Consider the following 18,970-nt stretch of genomic DNA (forward strand, 5'->3'; position numbering starts at 1 on the left):
AAGCCAGCCCTGAATCAAGCAGCAAGGGAAGGATGGTGTAGATACTGTCTTCATACATTTAAAGCAGGCACGTCCAACAGGTAGATTGAGATCTACCTGTAGATCACGGGACGTCTGTGGTAGATCACTGGAAGACCACTGGCTCCCCCTAAAGAAGCTCAACAACTTTGACTCCCCTAAAAAAAGCTCAACATTTTTGCCCTTCACCCCAAAGAAACAGAGCTTTCCTTCTCCCTAAAAAAGAGCCCTACAACTTTGACCTGAACCCCTAAAAAATGGGCCTTTCTCCTTCCTAAAAAAAGCTCAACAATGTTGACCTGAACCTCCAAAAAGGGGGTAGATCACCGCCAGTTTTTAACTCTGTGAGTAGATCACAGTTTCTTGGGAGTTGGCCACCCCTGATTGAAAGCATCACACACACCCAAAACAAGAATAGCTGGAACTGTAGTTTAAGGGTGCTGGGAATTGTAGCTCTGTTGGGGTGCTTCCAAGCTCCCAAGGTGCTTCAAGTGTATGGTGTGTGTGCACAGCTAGGATCTGTACCGTCCTTCTCTTGCTGCTGTTGCTGCTGCTGCAACCGCCTTTGTAATCTTAGCCACTTCCCAAAATATAGTCAGCGGTCTTTAGCTTAGGTGTGAAGCTATGACAGCATAGTGCCTTGACCGTAAGCTCTGGGTTATTCCTTTTTTTTAATTGTTTCCTCTCTTTTTTCCAGCCATCAGGCAAGAGTTGAGTAGAATCAGCACGACATAATGGCCATGGAACCATGCTAGAAGCCACCTAGGATGTGAAAGGCAACTGGATCGTTTCCGAGCATCCCAAGACCATGCGAGATGGTGAAAGAGGACTCCTGGCTCTTGTCTTTTGTTCTTAAATCCTTTTTATTAGCAGACTCAGCAGACTTTGAGGCTTGCTGCTGCCTTGGATTTGCGTCATTAAAAAAACAAAAAAAACAAAAACAAAGAGAGAGAGAAGTCTTAAAATCTTAAAAAAGAAAATATTAAAATTTAAATTTCTGGATTTTTTAAAATTTCATCTGACAATGCACATCAGAGTTGGTCAGCCTTTTTTGTATTTTGTATTTGCTTATTTAAATGTATGACCTTTTTTTTTAGTATATAGTAGGTAAGGAAACACGTGAACCATTCGCTTTTACTAGATGACTTCAGAGTAATTTTACTGGTAGACTGCAATGTAAATGAAGACCTTTTTTTTTTTGCCAACAAAACCTTATTTGTGGCATCACCTGAAGAGGCCGAACGATGCCCAGCTGTCAGACAGCAAGTCCCTGGTCTCAGAGCTATCACAATATTACAGCGGTACATCATTGCTTCACAGTATCTGTGTTCATATTGGTAATAAACTGTTCATTGTCCATGTGGCATTGCTTGGCTTTTCTTTCATCCATCCCTCTGCAGTAGACCTGGACTCCACTGTGCTACTTAGCAAAATCAGGGGTAGTTTTACCATGGAACCAGTCTGGCTCCCCCAGAGCCTTTTGTTTCTGGTCCCTGGTGGTGCTAGAAAAAATGGGGTGTTGTAAGAAGTACAAATGTTTACACACTTTGATGAATAGAATAGAATAATTTATTGGCCAAGTGCCAACCATACTTGGAATTTTGCTTCAACTACATTGCAATGTAAAGAAAAACGTACCTCATACAAACAGTATTCCCCTCACAATGCAACAACACAGCGAAAAAGACCCCGTACCAACAACTGGCCTCCCTTCCGCCCACAACGACAGATTCAACAATTTGATGGCACAAGGGGGAAAACTATTCCTGTGCCTAGACGTTTTTGTATATAGAGTCCTGTACCGACATCCAGATGGGAGTAAATCAAACAGGCGATGACCAGGATGCGAAGGGTCTACAGCAATTCTCTCTGCTCTCTTCCTGACTTGAGCGGCATAAAGTGTCTCTATTGGAGGCAGACTAACACCAATTTCCCTCTCTGCAGTTCTTACTGCGCGTTGGAGCCTCTTCTTATCCAGCTTAGAAGCTGTACCGTACCAGACAGTAATGGAATTACAGAGAACAGTTTCAATAGTACTTCTATAAAATTGGACCAGCAATTCTTGGGGCAGATTAAATTTTCTTAGTTGTCACAAGAAATACAATCTCTGGTGTACCTTTTTAATAATAATATTGATGTTACCTGACCAATTCAATTTTTGACAGATCATAGAGCCCAATAACTTAAAGGACTCTAACACTACAACCATGTTACCAAGAATGGAGATTGGCAATGTTTACATCTCTTGCATATTGTGTTCAATATGCCATCTTTTAACTGACGGGTACCAGCCCCTGTGAGAGCTGGACCATAAAGAAGGCTGATCGTCGAAGAATTGATGCTTTTGAATTATGGTGCTGGAGGAGACTCTTGAGAGTCCCATGGACTGCTAGAAGATCAAACCTATCCATTCTTAAGGAAATCAGCCCTGAGTGCTCCCTGGAAGGACAGATCGTGAAGCTGAGGCTCCAATACTTTGGCCACCTCATGAGAAGAGAAGAATCCTTGGAAAAGACCCTGATGTTGGGAAAGATTGAGGGCACTAGGAGAAGGGGACGACAGAGGACAAGATGGTTGGACAGTGTTCTCGAAGCTACGAACATGAGTTTGACCAAACTGCGGGAGGCAGTGCAAGACAGGAGTGCCTGGCGTGCTATGGTCCATGGGGTCACGAAGAGTCGGACACGACTAAACGACTAAACAACAACAACCAGCCCCTGGGGACAGGCTGGATCATAGAATCATAGAGTTGGAAGGGACCACAAGATTCACCTTGTCCAGAGTTTCCCAAACTTGGGTCTCCAACTGTTTGTGGACTACAGCTCCCATCATCGCTAGCTAGCAGGACCAGAGGTCATAGATTATGGGAACTGTAGTCCAAAAACAGCTGGAGACTCAAGTTTGAGAAAACCTGATCTAGTCCAACCCTCTGCAATGCAGGACTCTTTTGCCCAGCACGGGGCTCAAACCCACAGCCCTGAGATTAAGAGAATGATGCTCTACTGAGCAGTCCCCTCTTGATAATTACAATGATCCCCAGGACTGCTGGAATATTGTGTTATCCGGGGAAACGATCGTATGATGCATGTTTGCAGGGTGTAATTCAGAATTATTTCCCCTAATGCAGGCATCTTCAATCTTTTCCCATATATTTGCTGCGTGGTAGTGCTCCTGTTGCAACCCACCTTGGGTCAGGCTGTGACCCACTAGTGAGTCCTGGTTCTGCCACTGTTGTCCTTTGGAAATGCTCCCCTAACTCTCGAGTCCTTTCTGGAGGGGCGGGCAGAGAACATGAGGTCTCTGAAGAGAAACATTTTGATCCTGATATTCTAGCATCTTTGGGGGCTGGCGGAAGAGGACTACTCTTGTGTGTCTGCCCAGATGTCTCCCTGTTTGTTGTGAGAAGGAAAGTGCCTCACCTCTCCATTGAAAGAACCCTGGAATACAGATGTTGAGCTCACAGATCCCACTGTGCCTAACCATGTCTGATGAGCAATGTAGTTCAAAGCATCAGGAAACTAGGGTGAGCCGGGCTGTTAAACAGCCTAGCAGATAAGTAAAAGGAAAAGGTCTGTTAATTTTTTTAAAACTATACTATACATTTTCAGGTGCTTCCAACTGGCTTCAATGTAATATTTCTTCATATCGAAGTTACAAACACTTGGGTGTCAGAAATATGACATCAGCTCTTATGTGGTTAACCGGGCACGCTCTGTTCAGAGAATAGACTCATTTATGTTTGTTTGGATGGGGGAAGTATGCAGGGTGCAAAAGTCCATTAAGCTTATAAAGGGGGAAGGGCAGAGTCCGCAGCTATCGAGAGTCTGATGCCAGCTTGCATATTCTCTTCACCCTTGAATAAGGACCAATGGAGTCATCAAAAATGAAGTCCCAGAGAACTCGAACCCAAGACTGGTGCTGAGGCAGAGTGTCATAATATTCTGCTGCTATCTTCTTTACCTGTAAGAGCAAAAGAAAAATTTTATCCACTGTTCTTTTATCTGTGAAACATCTATCTTAGAATGTATTTGGATACGAGGTTTCCTGCTTATAATGCTAGCAAAAAAAATGAAAGGCACAAATACAGGATGGGAGACACCTAGCTTGAGAGCAGTACATGTGAAAAGGATCTAGGAGTCTTGGTTGACCACAAACTTGACATGAGTCAACAGTGTGATGACGCAGCAGCTAAAAGAGCCAATGCAATTCTGGGCTGCATCAATAGGAGTATAGCATCTAGATCAAGGGAAGTAATAGTACCACTGTATTCCACTCTGGTCAGACCTCACCTGGAGTACTGTGTGCAGTTCTGGGCACCACAGTTCAAGAAGGATACTGAAAAGCTGGAACGTCTCCAGACGAGGGCAACCAAAATGGTCAAAGGCCTGGAAACGATGCCTTATGAGGAACGGCTAAGGGAGCTGGGTATGTTTAGCCTGGAGAAGAGAAGATTAAGGGGTGATATGATAGCCATGTTCAAATATATAAAAGGATGTCATATAGAGGAGGGAGAAAGGTTGTTTTCTGCTGCTCCAGAGAAGCGGACACGGAGCAATGGATTCAAACTACAAGAAAGAAGATTCCACCTAAACATTGGGAAGAACTTCCTGACAGTAAGAGCTGTTTGGCAGTGGAATTTGCTGCCAAGGAGTGTGGTGGAGTCTCCTTCTTTGGAGGTCTTTAAGCAGAGGCTTGACAGGCATATGCCAAGAATGCTTTGATGGTGTTTCCTGCTTGGCAGGGGGTTGGACTGGATGGCCCTTGTGGTCTCTTCCAACTCTATGATTCTATGATTCACTTCAGTCCTGGTTTCTAATGCTGCTTTAAAACGGCAGTACCTGCTGTGTTATGAAACTCTGGCCTTTGACCAAGAGCATCATGTCACCCTAAATTTCATTCACACCAGGGAGTGTGGTGTGACACAACAGCTGACACTAGTGGGTATGTTGCCACGCTTTATGCGCATGTGCACTTGTGTTCTCCCATGATTCACCCATTGAAACAGCAGGAAAGAACGGCATGCCAAAAAACAAAAAAAAACCACCCTTGAATTTTAACACACGAGTGTTCGTGGCAGGATCCATGCAAACCGAGCACAAAACTCCTGTAGTTTTCTGAGTTAACAGGCTTGCAAGCTGGGTTTGCCACACACACACACACACACACACACACACACACACACACCGGAGCAGTAAACGTGGAAATGTGTGCTGAATTTCTGCAGTGGATTTTACGTGGCCTGACAGATGATGTAAAAACGCTAAAATTGTCAGGTAAGAAAATGTCGGGAAAACGGAATAAAGTGCTGTCTGAATGCAGGCTAATAGAATTTATGCCAAGAGTAAATCCAATGAACAAATGAAAGCGACCCAGATTACTTTTGACAGCGAAGAGATTTTTCATGGTTCATACACCTTGGAATTCAAATCCCATTGCAGTCAGTCGAGGGGAGAAAGGACGAAGGAAGGAAAAAGTCCTGTTGGATCCCTCATCTCTTGGCCTCGAGGAGCTAGCCGGGCTCTGAATGCGGCAAAGCAAGAATCTCCCTCACCCCATGGCAGCATTGCAACCCAACCTGAGCATTCATCTGACAGAACCGGGGCAGTCGGATAATTTACATTTAATATAAATTTGCAGATAATATACATTTGCCACCCAAATACTGCATTTCATCAAATCACAGAATTGTAGAGCTTGAAGGGACCACAAGGGTCGACTAGTCCCAGGCCCTGCAAAGCAGGAATCCTTTGCCCAACGTTGGGGTCAAAACCACAACCCTGAGATTAAGAATGTGGTGCTCCATCAACGGAGCTATCTCGGTGCCCCATCAGGAATAAGCAGACCATGCCAAGGAAACAGTGATTCGGCTACTACTGGCTTCACCGAACAGGTTATGAAGCTTGTTCTGGAACTGTGCAATTAAGAAAAATCACTGGACTGGCAGAATTTGACTTGTCTATCTACATTGGTGAGCAGCGACTGTCATTGCACAAGCTAGTTGATTTGTCACTGGGGAAAGGCATTCATTTAATAAGTTACTTATTTGTCCCCAGGGCATTAACCTGCCTCAAAGTATGACAAGCCCTATTGTATTGCTTGGGGCAGGGGGAGCCTGATCGCACCACATTCCTCAAAGTAGCTGATAAGACTGGGCTCTGTTGGGAATATGTGCGCAGGAAAAGGGAAGGGGCCAGCTTCTGAGCCAAACAAACGCACAACTGCAGTTTATGTACCCAGATTGGTGTCTTTTTAAACATACATCAGGGGTGGGTGGGTGTCAACTGGGACCATTGCACATGGGGAAGACGGGTTACTTTTTTATAAATATATAAATAAATAAATAAATAAATAAATAAATAAATAAATAAATATCACAGTCGCAATGAAAACCAACTTTCCCAAAGCAGCTTTTCTTGCAGCTACAGTATTAGCTTTTGGGTGTTGGGAACATAATGCATGCCACAGAACTGGGTGTGTACAGTATGTCCAACTAAGTCACGCTCAAATTAAGAATCAAAATCAGTCATGCTCACATATTTGCATGAGTCTATTTAATGAGTTGAACTAACATTGGATCTGCTGCCCTTTTTAAACAAAAGCCAGCTACCTAAAAACACACCTTGCTGTGCTTATGGAGAAAACATTGGTCACGCTAAGGTTCTGTGTTTGTTTTTCCTTTCACTTCCCCCCCCCTCAACTACTATTTAAACAGACACAGAAACAAAATGGAACGCTGCTACACAAGAAGTATGAGCATGCATTTGGCCTACGTTAACAACAAAAACAAAAGGGAGTCTAGAGATGTATTGTGCCTTCTGAGGACTGCAACACACCTTTGTCAGGTGCTAGGGGATTTCCAACACACAACTAGGTGTGGAGAAAAATGCTATAAACAGTGGGATCAAAAGGCTGTGAAATGCAAGTTGTAGCACAGGGGTCCCCAAACTAAGGCCCAATCGCCTTTTTTTTAAATCTGGCCCGCGGACGGTCCGGGAATCGGCACGTTTTTACATGAGTAGAATGTGTCCTTCTATTTAAGATGCATCTCTGGGTTATTTGTGGGGCCTGCCTGGTGTTTTTACATGAATAGAATGTGTCCTTTTATTTAAAATGCATCTCTGGGTTATTGGTGGGGCATAGGAATTCGTTCATTCCCCCCCCCCCAAAAAAAATATAGTCCGGCCCCCTGCTGAAAAAGTTTGCTGACCCCTGTAGCATCTATGACACTTCCCTGCAAAGCTCAACTGTACACAAGATGACCAGTGCCAATCACAAAAGCAGACAGTGATCACCATCTTCCTAGTTTGGAAATGTGTTAACAAGCCAGCGTTACAAAACCAATTGCATCCTTCGGCTATTCAAAATGGGCTAAAGGATATGTCCCTGGCAAAGCAGCTCCCTTCTTTCATAATTGCATCTGGGTTCAAAAGTAGCAGGAAGCCTGAGTATGGATTAGGTAAGGGTTGTAGCTCAGGGGCAGTGGCGGAGCTTCATGCTCTGGCACCGGGGGCGGAGAGCAGGGCCTGGCGCATGTCCCGGGGGTGGGGCATGCCACCCAAAGGTGTGTGGTGTGCGTTCTGGGGGCGGGGACCGCTGCCTGCAGGGGCAGGGTGCCCAGCGCAGGCGGGGGGCAGTTACGATGGCACCCCACCGGGATCGCGCTGTGCTCCCATCGTCCCCCTCTTCCTACGCCCCTGCTCAGTGGTAGGTTCAAACCCTGGCATCTCCAGTCGGAAACCTTGGAGAGCTGCTGCCAGAGTAGGCAATACTGAGCTAGCTACCAGGTCATTTAGTCCAGAGTCTAAAATTACTGTATATTCCTGCGTATAAGACTACTTTTTAACCCAGGAAAATCTTCTCAAAAGTTGGGGGTCATCTTATATGCCGGGTCGTATTTTTTTTATACGGCGAGTATATCCCAAACTCTACATTTTAACTGAAAAATTGGGGGTCGTCTTATACGCCCAGTCGTCTTATACGCCGGAATATACGGCACCTAACTGCACCACCACCACTGATTTCAGGATTCAAGAGCCACTTTTCTTTCATAAGCCGCAGACGTAAACTAGCTTCACAACCTTTGGCTCGTCCAGATGTTGCTGAACCACAGCTCCCATCGTCCCTTGCCATTGGCCATGCTTGCTTGGGGGCCGAAGGGTGTTGTATTTCAGCAATACGCGGAGAGCCAAAAGCTCCCCACACCTGTTTGCAAGGGTCAAAAACACCAGGGCTTACCATTGGCAGCTTAGATCCAGGAATGCTGGGGAAATCGTGGTGTTCCATATGATAGCCCACGTTAAAGGTGATCCGGTTGAGGGGCCCGTAGTAGGAGTATGTTTCATACCCTTTCAGGAACATATAGTGTTCTGCTATGAAGTGCCCCGAAAAAGGATGCAAGCCCATGCAAAGCAACGTCCCTGCTATTAAATAAACGACAGGCTTCAAACCCCACAGGTAGTAGATGATCAAGTCGACAGAGAACTGAGCCAAAGCGTTTAGTATTTCCATCTGGGTAATTGTTTTGGGGTTGACGTAGAGAGGTCTCAAGGCATAGAAAAGGGGCTGGAAGACAAGCCAGACCACCTTCCGAAAGGGAGTGCAGAAGAACCAGCCCTCAAAGTCCGTGGGGATGTCCACATCCAAGGAGTCTCCGCCAAGGTACCGGTGGTGGTCTATGTGGTACTTCTTGAAGGAGGCAGAGTAGGGGAGTCCAATGGGCAAGTTGGCAAAGACGGCAAACCACCGGTTCCACTTGATTTGCTTGTTGCCAAAGGCCACGTTGTGGGAGATGTCGTGGATGGCCAGGGTCATGGAGTGGTTGACGCAGCCCCCGAAAGCATAGGCCCAGAAGAAGACCCACTTCCAGGCAACGTCCCTCACAAGGTAGCAGGCCAGAAGCTGGGTGAACACCATCCCTGTCACTATCCATTTCAAGTGGGGATCTGGCCCCATGAGAGACTTGATGGCTGGGTACTTAGCTGAGGAGGAAAAGATACATTAGGACAAATGCAGCCAAAACTGCCCGGCATCCATTCGTGGAATTGTGGCGCCAACTAGACTAGAGATGTGAAGGCCTGGAAAAGAACCGGAAAAAATGAGGGGGAAAACGGGTCGTCCCCCCCCCCCATATTTTTCCTGAAGCCTTTTTTGTTTTTTCCCCCCAAAATTGGAAAAAATGGTAAAATAATTTAAAAAATTAAATACTGTGGAGAGGAAATATGAATAATTGTTACTTCTGGATTTTTAAAAATTGTTTTGTGGAGTTCCCCCCCCCCACATAAACTAGTAAACAGTTCAGGAGATTCTTGCTCCATTTGTTACAAATACAAAAAAAAAATATTATTTTAAAAGCAAATTCTGTTTGCAATAATTGTTTGGATACACCATATTTTTGATATGCTAGTTGTGATAATTTTATGCCCATTTAAATTGTCCATAGTTATATTTTATGTTTCTAAAGTAACAGGATGACTTTCAATCTGGAAAAGAAAAAAAAGAAGTGCTAATGCAGCATTTTTTTCAATTTTTCCAAAAATTTCTGTCCCCCCCCCCCAAAAAAAAAACCCGGAAAAAAACCGGGTTTCTTTCCGAGCTTCAAAATTTCCGGAAATTTTACATCTCTAAACTAGACCAATCCCTCCACCCCTAATATCCATCAGGCTACCTTCCTGACATAAGCCAGGCCTCCATGAAGGCCTGGCCCACCTATTAGGCAAGGGAAGATGACTGCCTCAGGCGCTAGAATCCACAGAGCCAGCAGATCTGGCCTCCGAGGAATACATTGCCCGCCGCTGCCGCCACATTGGCAGCAGTGGCTGCGGCACATTCCTGGGAGGCTGGACTTCTTGTCTCCTCGGCAAACACCCCACCACCCTCCATTCTGCGAGTACAGCATCCTCTCCCGCATAGGGAGGAAATGGTGGGGGCTGCCCTGCCTGGTATGGTTCAGAACAGGCCTCTTTCTCCCCAACGACAGCCTGGAAGCTTCTGGTGAATGGTGGCTAAGCAATGTTTTCAAACAGACAAGTGAATAGATGTTGATAGGGTGGGATGGGAAGGGGAGAATCCAGCAGCTCCTTTCCAGCGCCTCTTCCTTCTTTAGCTACCTGCATGGTTTTGGCCAACAACTCCCATGATCCCTAGCTAACAGGACCAGTGGTCGGGGAAGATGGGAATTGTAGTCCAAAACAGGGGTCCCCAGACTTACCGGGCTTCGGGCCGGTGCCCGCCACGCCGACCGCGCGGCGGGCCGGAGGGCAGGGGAGTGCGCGCGCAGCGGGCCGGAGGGTGGGGGAGTGCGCGCCCGTGCGCATGCGCACACGCACACGGTCGGGAAAAAATCACCGAAAATCGCTTGTGCGCATGCGTATGGGCCTCCCCCGACCCGGAAGTGCATCGGAAATGACCTCTTCTGGGTCGGGAGAGGCCCATACGCATGCGCACAAAGGATTTTCGGCGATTTTTTGCCGATTTTGAAGATCGCTGCCGCGCCGCGCGCCAAAAGAGCGGGCGGCAGCAGCGGGCGGCGGGGGTCGTCGCGGGCCGGATTGGGAGGCCAATTGGGCTGCATCCGGCCCGGGGGCCGTAGTTTGGGGACCCCTGGTCCAAAACATCTGGCGGGCCGAAGTTTGGGGATGCCTGAATTAGAGGCTGGTGTGCTGGGCAGTGGTTGAAACCAGAAAATTTGTTGCCTGGGCTCCCTCTAGTGGCATCCAAGAATAGAGCAGTGGAGGAGAAAATACTACATAGCCAAGAGCTCTCTGCACATTTCATTCTCAGAATCAAGGTAGCCCTTCTATTTTTTTCAATAAGCCTTCCTCTAGCTGGTTTTCCTGTCTCTTTGGCTGCCAGGACAGAATTGACACCATTCCATTCAGCTGCTGCCCCATCAAGTTCAGACCCTCCAAATGCCCCTATTTTCCAGGGACGTCCCTGATTTAGAGAAACCGTCCCAGTTTCTGATTTGGCCCTGGAATGTCCCACTTTTCCTTAGGTCCCAGGATGTCCCTGTTTTCACTGTGGGAGGGTATGGAGTTAACTGACCCCCGAGCCGCCTGAAGGCAATCCTGTATAGGGAAGTTTTTTAAAATGTTTAATGTTTTATTATGTAAAAAAAAAAAAGTATTGTCCGTTTCACTAATATTATTCACAAGTTGCCTCGAGGTGCTTGTGTAGCACAATTAACAAGCCTACCGACAAAGGTCCGTATAGTTAAAGCTATGGTTTTCCCAGTAGTGATGTATGGAAGTGAGAGCTGGACCATCAAGAAGGCTGATTGCCGAAGAATTGATGCTTTTGAATTATGGTGCTGGAGGAGACTCTTGAGAGTCCCATGGACTGCAAGAAGATCAAACCTATCCATTCTGAAGGAAATCAGCCCTGAGTGCTCCCTGGAAGGACAGATCGTGAAGCTGAGGCTCCAATACTTTGGCCACCTCATGAGAAGAGAAGAATCCTTGGAAAAGACCCTGATGTTGGGAAAGATGGAGGGCACTAGGAGAAGGGGACGACAGAGGACAAGATGGTTGGACAGTGTTCTCGAAGCTACGAACATGAGTTTGACCAAACTGCGGGAGGCAGTGCAAGACAGGAGTGCCTGGCGTGCTATGGTCCATGGGGTCACGAAGAGTCGGACACGACTAAACGACTAAACAACAACAACAACATATGCTAATTAATGATAATATTAAATCTAATGATGATGATGATAATAATAATAATCCATTGTAACAATATACTTGTTGCATCAAATATATGCCTCTTGAGGAAAAGGTGATAGGGAAAATTCCTTATGATCGTCATTTTTTATTTTTATGATGAAATGATTATTATTTCATTGCATTCCCTGTGTTTTGAGTTGGCTTTACTTATCTCTCTTTACACAGTTGACCTTCGCTTGCTCACACGAGGTGAGGCTCACAAGCTTTAAAAGTAACCGGCTGCATCCTGGGACAAAAGCAAAAGGGGAGAGTGCCTGCAATAAATGTCTGATTCTTTCTTTTCAGTTCCTGCCTTTTGGCTTGTTGTGATTATAAAAGCATCAAAGTGTTAGTGCAAGGTGTGGCTGTTGATCCCTCCGTTGAAATTGAGCAAACAGCGTTGAAGGGGCCGTGCCGTTAAGCCTCACGAAATTAGTTGCCTCACATCCTCTGACCCAGACACTACATTTTTTCACACGCAATTCAAATAGTAGTGAAATCTTTAGTCAAATGAAATCAATGGGACTTGACAGTACCACACCCAAGCAGGGCTTGCTTGCACAGAACCCTTTGTGGTGCTTTAAAGTGGAAAATCTGCTTTCCCTTACACAGGTGGGGCAGCTGTGGGGGGGGGGGGCTGGTGGAAATGGCCATGCAGGCTAAATTTGAACATTCAGTTTGGCTGGAGGTTTACCATCCCTGCTTTAAGAGAAGAGGAGTTGGGATTATTATTATTATTATTATTATTATTATTATTATTATTATTAAAATCATTCTTTTTGGAAGAAGCTTTGAGGTTGTTGTTGTTGTTGTTGTTTACAATGAAAACTTATATAAATTCAAATAAATAAATAAAATGCCAAGTTTTCCAAGCCTTGATTTACAAAGGGCATGCATCAGCCTGATTCTGGTTTTTTTGTTTTTGCCTGACATTTCTGGTTCCTTCCCCCCCCCCCACCCTAATTTTTATTTTTTACTTTGACAAAGTAATAATCATAAATAAGTAAGAATTAAAATGTGCACCCCACCACCGAGACCATCCCATTGTAACTATCCAACCTCCCAAAATTTCAGCACCTCTTGCAAATTCTGCAGAAACCTTCCATACCTCCACAAAATCATTTCTCTTGTGTATTCCCTATCTTACCACAATGGCACAGAAATCACTGGGTTAAAGCTGACCGAAAGTCCAGAGGTAGCATTATTATCAATTTACAATGGGGTGGAAGGTTCACAGGCTCTGAAGGACTTGCTCACGTATTTTATTGACAGCTGCATGAAATATGATAGCTACGAAGTGGAAGGGGCAAGCAGAGTATAAAATGGAAGAATGGTATAAAGAGGTGTGGGTTATAGGCTATTAATGATAAATTAACATGAGCCTGGTTCTGTTTTGGTAAATGACGTGGAACATATTTTTTCAAAGAAAGGCTCCTCGGAAATGTCTGGCATGTCTAAAATATCTGGGTGTATCGCCTCCTTTTCTCCCCCCCCCTCTCTCCCACCCACCCCAATCTCATAATGCCTATGATGGGCCAAAAGCAGCTGACCTACAGGAAGGACTCTGTGAACTGAAAACAGAGACGTTATATGAAGAAGAAGAAGAAGAAGAAGAAGAAGAAGAAGAAGAAGAAGAAGAAGAAGAAGAAGAAGAAGAAGAAGAAGAAGAAGAAGAAGAAGAAGAAGAAGAAGAATTGGAGGAGGAGGAGGAGGAGGAGGAGGAGGAGGAGGAGGAGGAGGAGGAGGAGGAGGAGGAGGAGTTTGGATTTGATATCCCGCTTTATCACTACCCGAAGGAGTCTCAAAGCGGCTAACAATCTCCTTTCCCCTCCTCCCCCACAACAGACACCCTGTGAGGTTGGTGGGGCTGAGAGACTTCAGAGAAGTGTAGCTAGCCCAAGGTCACCCAGCAGCTGCATGTGGAGGGGAAACGCAAACCCGATTCCCCAGATTACGAGTCTACCGCTCTTAACCACTACACCACACTGGCTCTGTTATCCATGAAAATCTTTCAATAAGAACATTTTTTAAAATAATACCGTAATAATCATAAAATATATATCTGTATATATGTGCATGCACACATACATGCATGTGTGTCTATTCAGTGTGGAGTGATTCTGTTTAGCCTTCCAGCCAGCCATGCCCTACTCCATGATACTCCATTTGATTCCTCCACCCACCTGGTTTTCCATTTTCCCCAGCCAGGCAATAGTCAGTCAGTCTTCCCTGGCCACGGAAAATTGCCAATACTCATTAGGCTGTTTGGAGTGTGCATTTGATTTTCCAGCTGCCCTAGCCATCTGTCTGAATCAAAGAGAACGAGGGAGGTTCTTTTATCTGACCTGCACCAGAACCAGAACCAGAACGAGGGAGGTGCTTTTATCTGACCTGCACCAGAACCAGAACCAGAACGAGGGAGGTGCTTTTATCTGACCTGCACCAGAACCACGGGTGACCCAAAGACCGGCTAGGGGGGCAGCTTGACATAGTTTTTAGCACTTCCGAATGACCACTACTGGGTGGCATTTGATTGCAGGGGATTCATGATGCGAAATCCACCTGGGAGAAAACCATGCTTAAGGCTCCTAATGTCAGCACTGCCTGTGCTCAGAGATATGTGCTAGCAGTTGTTGAGCCTAGCCTGTCTACTCCGACTGGCAGCAGCTCTCCAAGCCCTCACAAACAGGACAGATGTAGGAACTAATAGCTGGGGAAGCACCAAGATTTACAGAGTTCAAGAGGGAAATGCTAAGAAAGGCACCCCAAAAACAGCCCAGCGAGGACAGTGACCTTGGAATGGAAATGGAATGGAGCATCTTGGAACTGAGTATGGCTGGCAGGCTGGAACTCGGAACATTCTGTCTCAGGTCCCAAGAGATGGTGCAGGATTACCTGATGCAATCAAATGATGGGTGCATCCTTAAAGGACTCATTCCTCATTTTTTGTTTTTGTATATTGCTTCGAATTTTCTTTCCTGGGGGAAAGCGACCAATGAATATAATAAGCAATAATAATTGCTCATTATTTAATTTCACCAGCAGGGACACAGTCCAATACATAGGAGCCAACTTCTGGGGCTGAGCCGTCTTCACCCCCCCCAAAATGTGCTGAGTCATGTATTTGCTTATGTAGGGCGGTACTTACCTGGGTCCCCCCCAAATATTTTATTCTAGTTGACACCCTTGATCCTGTACTGAGGCTCGCTGAGTCCAATGGGGCTTTACTCCCAGGTAAGGATTGCAGTGCAATGCGAATTAGGATGATATCTTTAAATCACCGAGGGCTGGTTTGAACTCAAGTCTCCCCATTTCTAAACCTAGTCCTCTAGATACAGATCTCTGTACTATAAACATGCAAAAACGAGTTGAAAATGCAAAACTGGCCCTCGGGTTAGGACACAGCAGAATAAAATGGCCCAAGCCGGGGGTGGGGGTGTGTGGGGATGGCAAAGTGTGTTTTGCATAGTGTACCGTGTTGCAACTTCCCATGGCAGTCAATAAAGAAAGAAAGAAAGAAAGTATGAGATAGGTTGGGCAATTTGTCACTGCACCCACAGGCTATAAGAAAAAAAGTACATCTATTTACCGTAGCTATGGGTGTGGCGCTGGCTGGGCAGGACTTTGAATAGCCACAAAAGAAGTCAGGTGCCGTGATCAGATAAGGTCTGTGGAGAGAGCTGGGAAGCTTTGCAGCAGTCATTGCCTCAATCTGAATCATCAGCCAATTGAACTGTGTACAGTATTCTACTCTGACCTCCCTGGAGGAGGAAAGGTAGGGGAGATAGATAGATACAGTAGATAGATAGATCATAGCTGCCAAGTTATCCCTTTTTTAAAGGGATTTTCCCTTATGCTGAATAGGCTTCCTCGCGAGAAAAGGGAAAACTTGGCAGCTATGAGATAGATACAGTAGATCATGGGCGTACCCAGTATCAAAGCTGGGGGGGGGCACACCAGCCACGCCCCCCAGCCACCCGATTGGCTAGCTGGCAATGAAGTGGCCAGGATCCCACCAGGAGACATGGTCAACGTGCACGCCCCCCAGAGAAAAGGGGGCCGTTTGCAAGGCAGCACACGGAGCCACCCACGCTTGCACTCCTGCCTCGCCCGCTCCTTTAATGGCAGCGGTGACTAAAAAGAGGCAGCAGCAAAGCTGCCTCAGTTGAAGGAAACCTGGACCTGGACCTGGGCTAACTTCAGCCCACACTCTTTCAAGTCGCAGCGAGCACAGCACAGAAAGTGCTGCCCCACAATGCTCCATGGCACCTCAGTGCTGTGCTTGCTGTGACTTGAAGGAGTGGGGGCTGAAGTTAGCCCAGGTCCAGGTCCAGGGTTTTTTTCAACGGAGGCAGCTTCGCTGCCGCTGCCGTTTCGCTTCAGCCAAGCAGGCTGAGGCAGAGCACAGCAGGCAGCATAGCTGCCAAGTTATCCCCTTTTTTAAGGGAAATTCCCTTATGCTGAATAGGCTTCCTCGTGAGAAAACGGAAAACTTGGCAGCTATGGCAGGCAGCGCCCCTGCCTGTCCTCTCCAGCTGCCCTGCTTCTAGGGGAGGGCAGCTGCCCCCCTGCCCCATGCTGGGTACACCCATGCAGTAGATAGATAGATAGATAGATAGACAGACAGACAGACAGACAGACAGACAGACAGACAGACAGACAGACAGACAGACAGACAGACAGACAGACAGACAGACAGACAGACACATATACATATGCACTCACAAGAACAAAATTTAAAATGCCTCCATCCTTATTTCATAAGGAAAGTGTCTCTGAATGTTACCAGAACTGTCTCTCAGTAAACAAATTGAAGAAGTGGTTTCAGAGGCAACATTTTGTGCTTTCCGGGATTTTTTTTCAATAAGGAACACTGGCTGTCGGAAACTGGATGGGGAGACTATGAGGAAATAGGGGGTGAGGGGCGCACCCCAACCTGGCAACTGTCTGTCTTTCTTTCTGGAAAAGTTTTCCTGCCTTCAATAGCTTCCCAAGGCAAGCAATAATATCCATATGAGTTCCCCCCACCCTTTGCGTACAAATGCATGAAGAGAAAAGGCTTCACCCGTGGGATTTCTGCTTGTCACACAGCAGAGGGAAAGTTTGCAACCTGAAGCGTGGCGGGGGGGGGGGGGAGAGAGAGAGAGAGAGAGAGAGAGAGAGAGAGAGAGAGAGAGAGAGAGAGAGAGAGAGAGAGAGAGAGAGAGAGAGAGAGAGAGAGAGAGAGAGAGTGTATTGCTGGATCTATAAGGAAATGCGGGAAAGAGAAGTGGAGAAGACTATGCAAACTGGATACGACAGGAAACGCTGCCTGCCTAAGGCGTCGTCGGATTTGCCCCCATCAAAGCTCTCTTTTCCGCGCCAGGACCCTGGAACTGTTCGGAAAACAACAGCAACGAAGAGTACCCGCAAGCATGTGCAGAGTTCATTATACAGCCAGCCCTCCTAACCACCTACATGGGTGTAGCCAGGATTTATGGGGTTTTTTTTGGGGGGGGGGTTGGACAGAACGAGGTTGGTCAGTTCGTTAAATATTTTTATTTATCTACTTTATTTGGAGAGGGAAGCTGCCCCCCTGCCCCCGGCCACCCACCCCTGGAATTAAAAGGCAAAGCGATTTTGACAGAGGGCCTGATCCAGGCGGAGAATTAACCCCTAACGCTGTCCGTTTATTTAGGAGGAAAGAGGTCTGTAGCAAGAAAGCAGAGGGTGGTAGGAAAACGAGGCGGGCAGTGACCTCCCAGGGGGATTCCGAGGATGGCTCACCTAAGATCTCTTTCCTGCGCTGCGTGTGGGGCTGCTCCGTGTAAACCCACTCGAAGTCCTCGCGGGTAACCCTGTTGCCCATCGCTGCTGCCGCTGCGCTTAGCCGCTGCAGCCTGCACCTGCCTACTCGACGGCCAAGCGCAGGGGCTTTTATCTCCTCGGTCCACCTGAGGGGCGAGCCAAAGAGGTGGCTCCGCCCCCCTTCACCAACTCGCCTGCCTCGTTCGCCTCGTGGTGATGCGGGATAGAAGCGGCCGCGAACTGGAGCGCGCTCGCTCGCTGCGCATCAGGCACAAGCGCCACCAGCGGATTTGGGAAGCAAAAAAAAAAAAAAAGCGCCGGGAAGCTTTTTCACGATTTTCAGTTGGGAATGTGCTGCTGCTAGAGGCGAGCTGGATCTGCAGGCTTCCTGTAGCGTGCGCCTCCCTGAACTAGATCCAAGCTTTATTGCAAGCTTGATTGGATTTGCCCACTGCGCGCGCATGGATAGGATGGATGGATTGATTTTTCGGTATATTTGTCCTGCTTTTAAGCATTGCTTTTTGCATCTCAGTTGTCTACGGATCTGGGGAATGTGCAATAATTACGTTAGCTTTTGAGAAGCTCCCCGGTGTGCATTGGTTAAAGGATCAGATGGTGCACGGGTTGGGGAGGGAGAATGTTGCAAGGAATCCTCCGTTTGAAGTGTTTAGGGGCCTTGCGAATGAGAAAGGTGGGGACAGAACCAGATCTGCTCTGCTGTGCTGTCTCGCCCATCTCTGCTCAGAAGTAGTAGTAATAAATAATAATAATAATAATAATAATAATAATAATAACAACAACAACAACAACAACAATAATAATAATATTTATACCCCACCCATGGCTACACCCAATATGCCAGCAAGTTTGGAAAACTCAGCAATGGCCAGAGGATTGGAGAAGATCAGTCTACATCCCGATTCCAAAGAAGGGCAGTGCCAAAGAATGCTCCAACTACCGCACAATTGCGCTCATTTCACACGCTAGCAAGGTTATGCTTAAAATTCTACAAGGCAGGCTTAGGCAGTATGTGGACCGAGAACTCCCAGAAGTGCAAGCTGGATTTCGAAGGGGCAGAGGAACCAGAGACCAAATAGCAAACATGCGCTGGATTATGGAGAAAGCTAGAGAGTTCCAGAAAAACGTCTACTTCTGCTTCATTGACTATGCAAAAGCCTTTGACTGTGTCGACCACAGCAAACTATGGCAAGTTCTTAAAGAAATGGGAGTGCCTGATCACCTCATCTGTCTCCTGAGAAATCTCTATGTGGGACAAGAAGCTACAGTTAGAACTGGATATGGAACAACTGATTGGTTCAAAATTGGGAAAGGAGTACGACAAGGTTGTATATTGTCTCCCTGCTTATTTAACTTATATGCAGAATTCATCATGCGAAAGGCTGGACTAGATGAATCCCAAGCCGGAATTAAGATTGCTGGAAGAAATATCAACAACCTCAGATATG

The 18,970-nt window shown here is 46.6% G+C and overlaps 2 protein-coding genes across 22 annotated transcripts in view; one reads left to right on the plus strand and one right to left on the minus strand.

The window, feature by feature from the left end:
• The window catches only part of EVL (Enah/Vasp-like), a 149,603-nt gene extending 148,228 nt beyond the window's left edge, over nt 1-1,375 (plus strand). For all 20 annotated transcript variants that reach the window (XM_088655408.1, XM_060271873.2, XM_088655473.1 and 17 more), the window contains one exon: nt 716-1,375. In XM_088655408.1, the coding sequence (XP_088511534.1) occupies nt 716-753 (38 nt within the window). In that variant the 3' untranslated portion in view covers nt 754-1,375. The remainder of the gene's footprint in view (nt 1-715) is intronic.
• Nucleotides 1,376-1,564: 189 nt separating this feature from the next.
• On the minus strand, nt 1,565-17,631 carry DEGS2 (delta 4-desaturase, sphingolipid 2). Of its 2 annotated transcripts, none has more exons than XM_060271889.2 (3): nt 17,484-17,631; nt 8,254-8,996; nt 1,565-3,978 (listed from the first exon to the last, which is right to left on the minus strand). In XM_060271889.2, the coding sequence occupies exons 1-3, from the start codon at nt 17,563-17,565 to the stop codon at nt 3,832-3,834; spliced, it is 972 nt and encodes a 323-aa protein (XP_060127872.2). In that variant the 5' UTR covers nt 17,566-17,631; the 3' UTR covers nt 1,565-3,831. The 2 variants fall into 2 exon arrangements, with proteins under 2 accessions (XP_060127872.2, XP_088511606.1); XM_088655480.1 differs by lacking the exon at nt 17,484-17,631 and adding an exon at nt 15,307-15,420.
• Nucleotides 17,632-18,970: the final 1,339 nt, after the last annotated feature.

This window comes from Zootoca vivipara, chromosome 1 (assembly GCF_965207765.1).
Source record: "Zootoca vivipara chromosome 1, rZooViv2.hap1.1, whole genome shotgun sequence".
NCBI classification, from domain to species: domain Eukaryota; kingdom Metazoa; phylum Chordata; class Lepidosauria; order Squamata; family Lacertidae; genus Zootoca; species Zootoca vivipara.

Bases quoted from the DNA above. Each gene is read 5' to 3' on its own strand.
- DEGS2 (XM_060271889.2), bottom strand. From the start codon at position 17,565: ATGGGCAACAGGGTTACCCGCGAGGACTTCGAGTGGGTTTACACGGAG. The intron at 8,997-17,483 runs GTGAGCCATCCT...TTTCCTCCTCAG, and splicing joins GCGCAGGAAAGAGATCTTAG to CTAAGTACCCAGCCATCAAG. The intron at 3,979-8,253 runs GTAAGCCCTGGT...TTGCTCTTACAG, and splicing joins CTGGATCTAAGCTGCCAATG to GTAAAGAAGATAGCAGCAGA.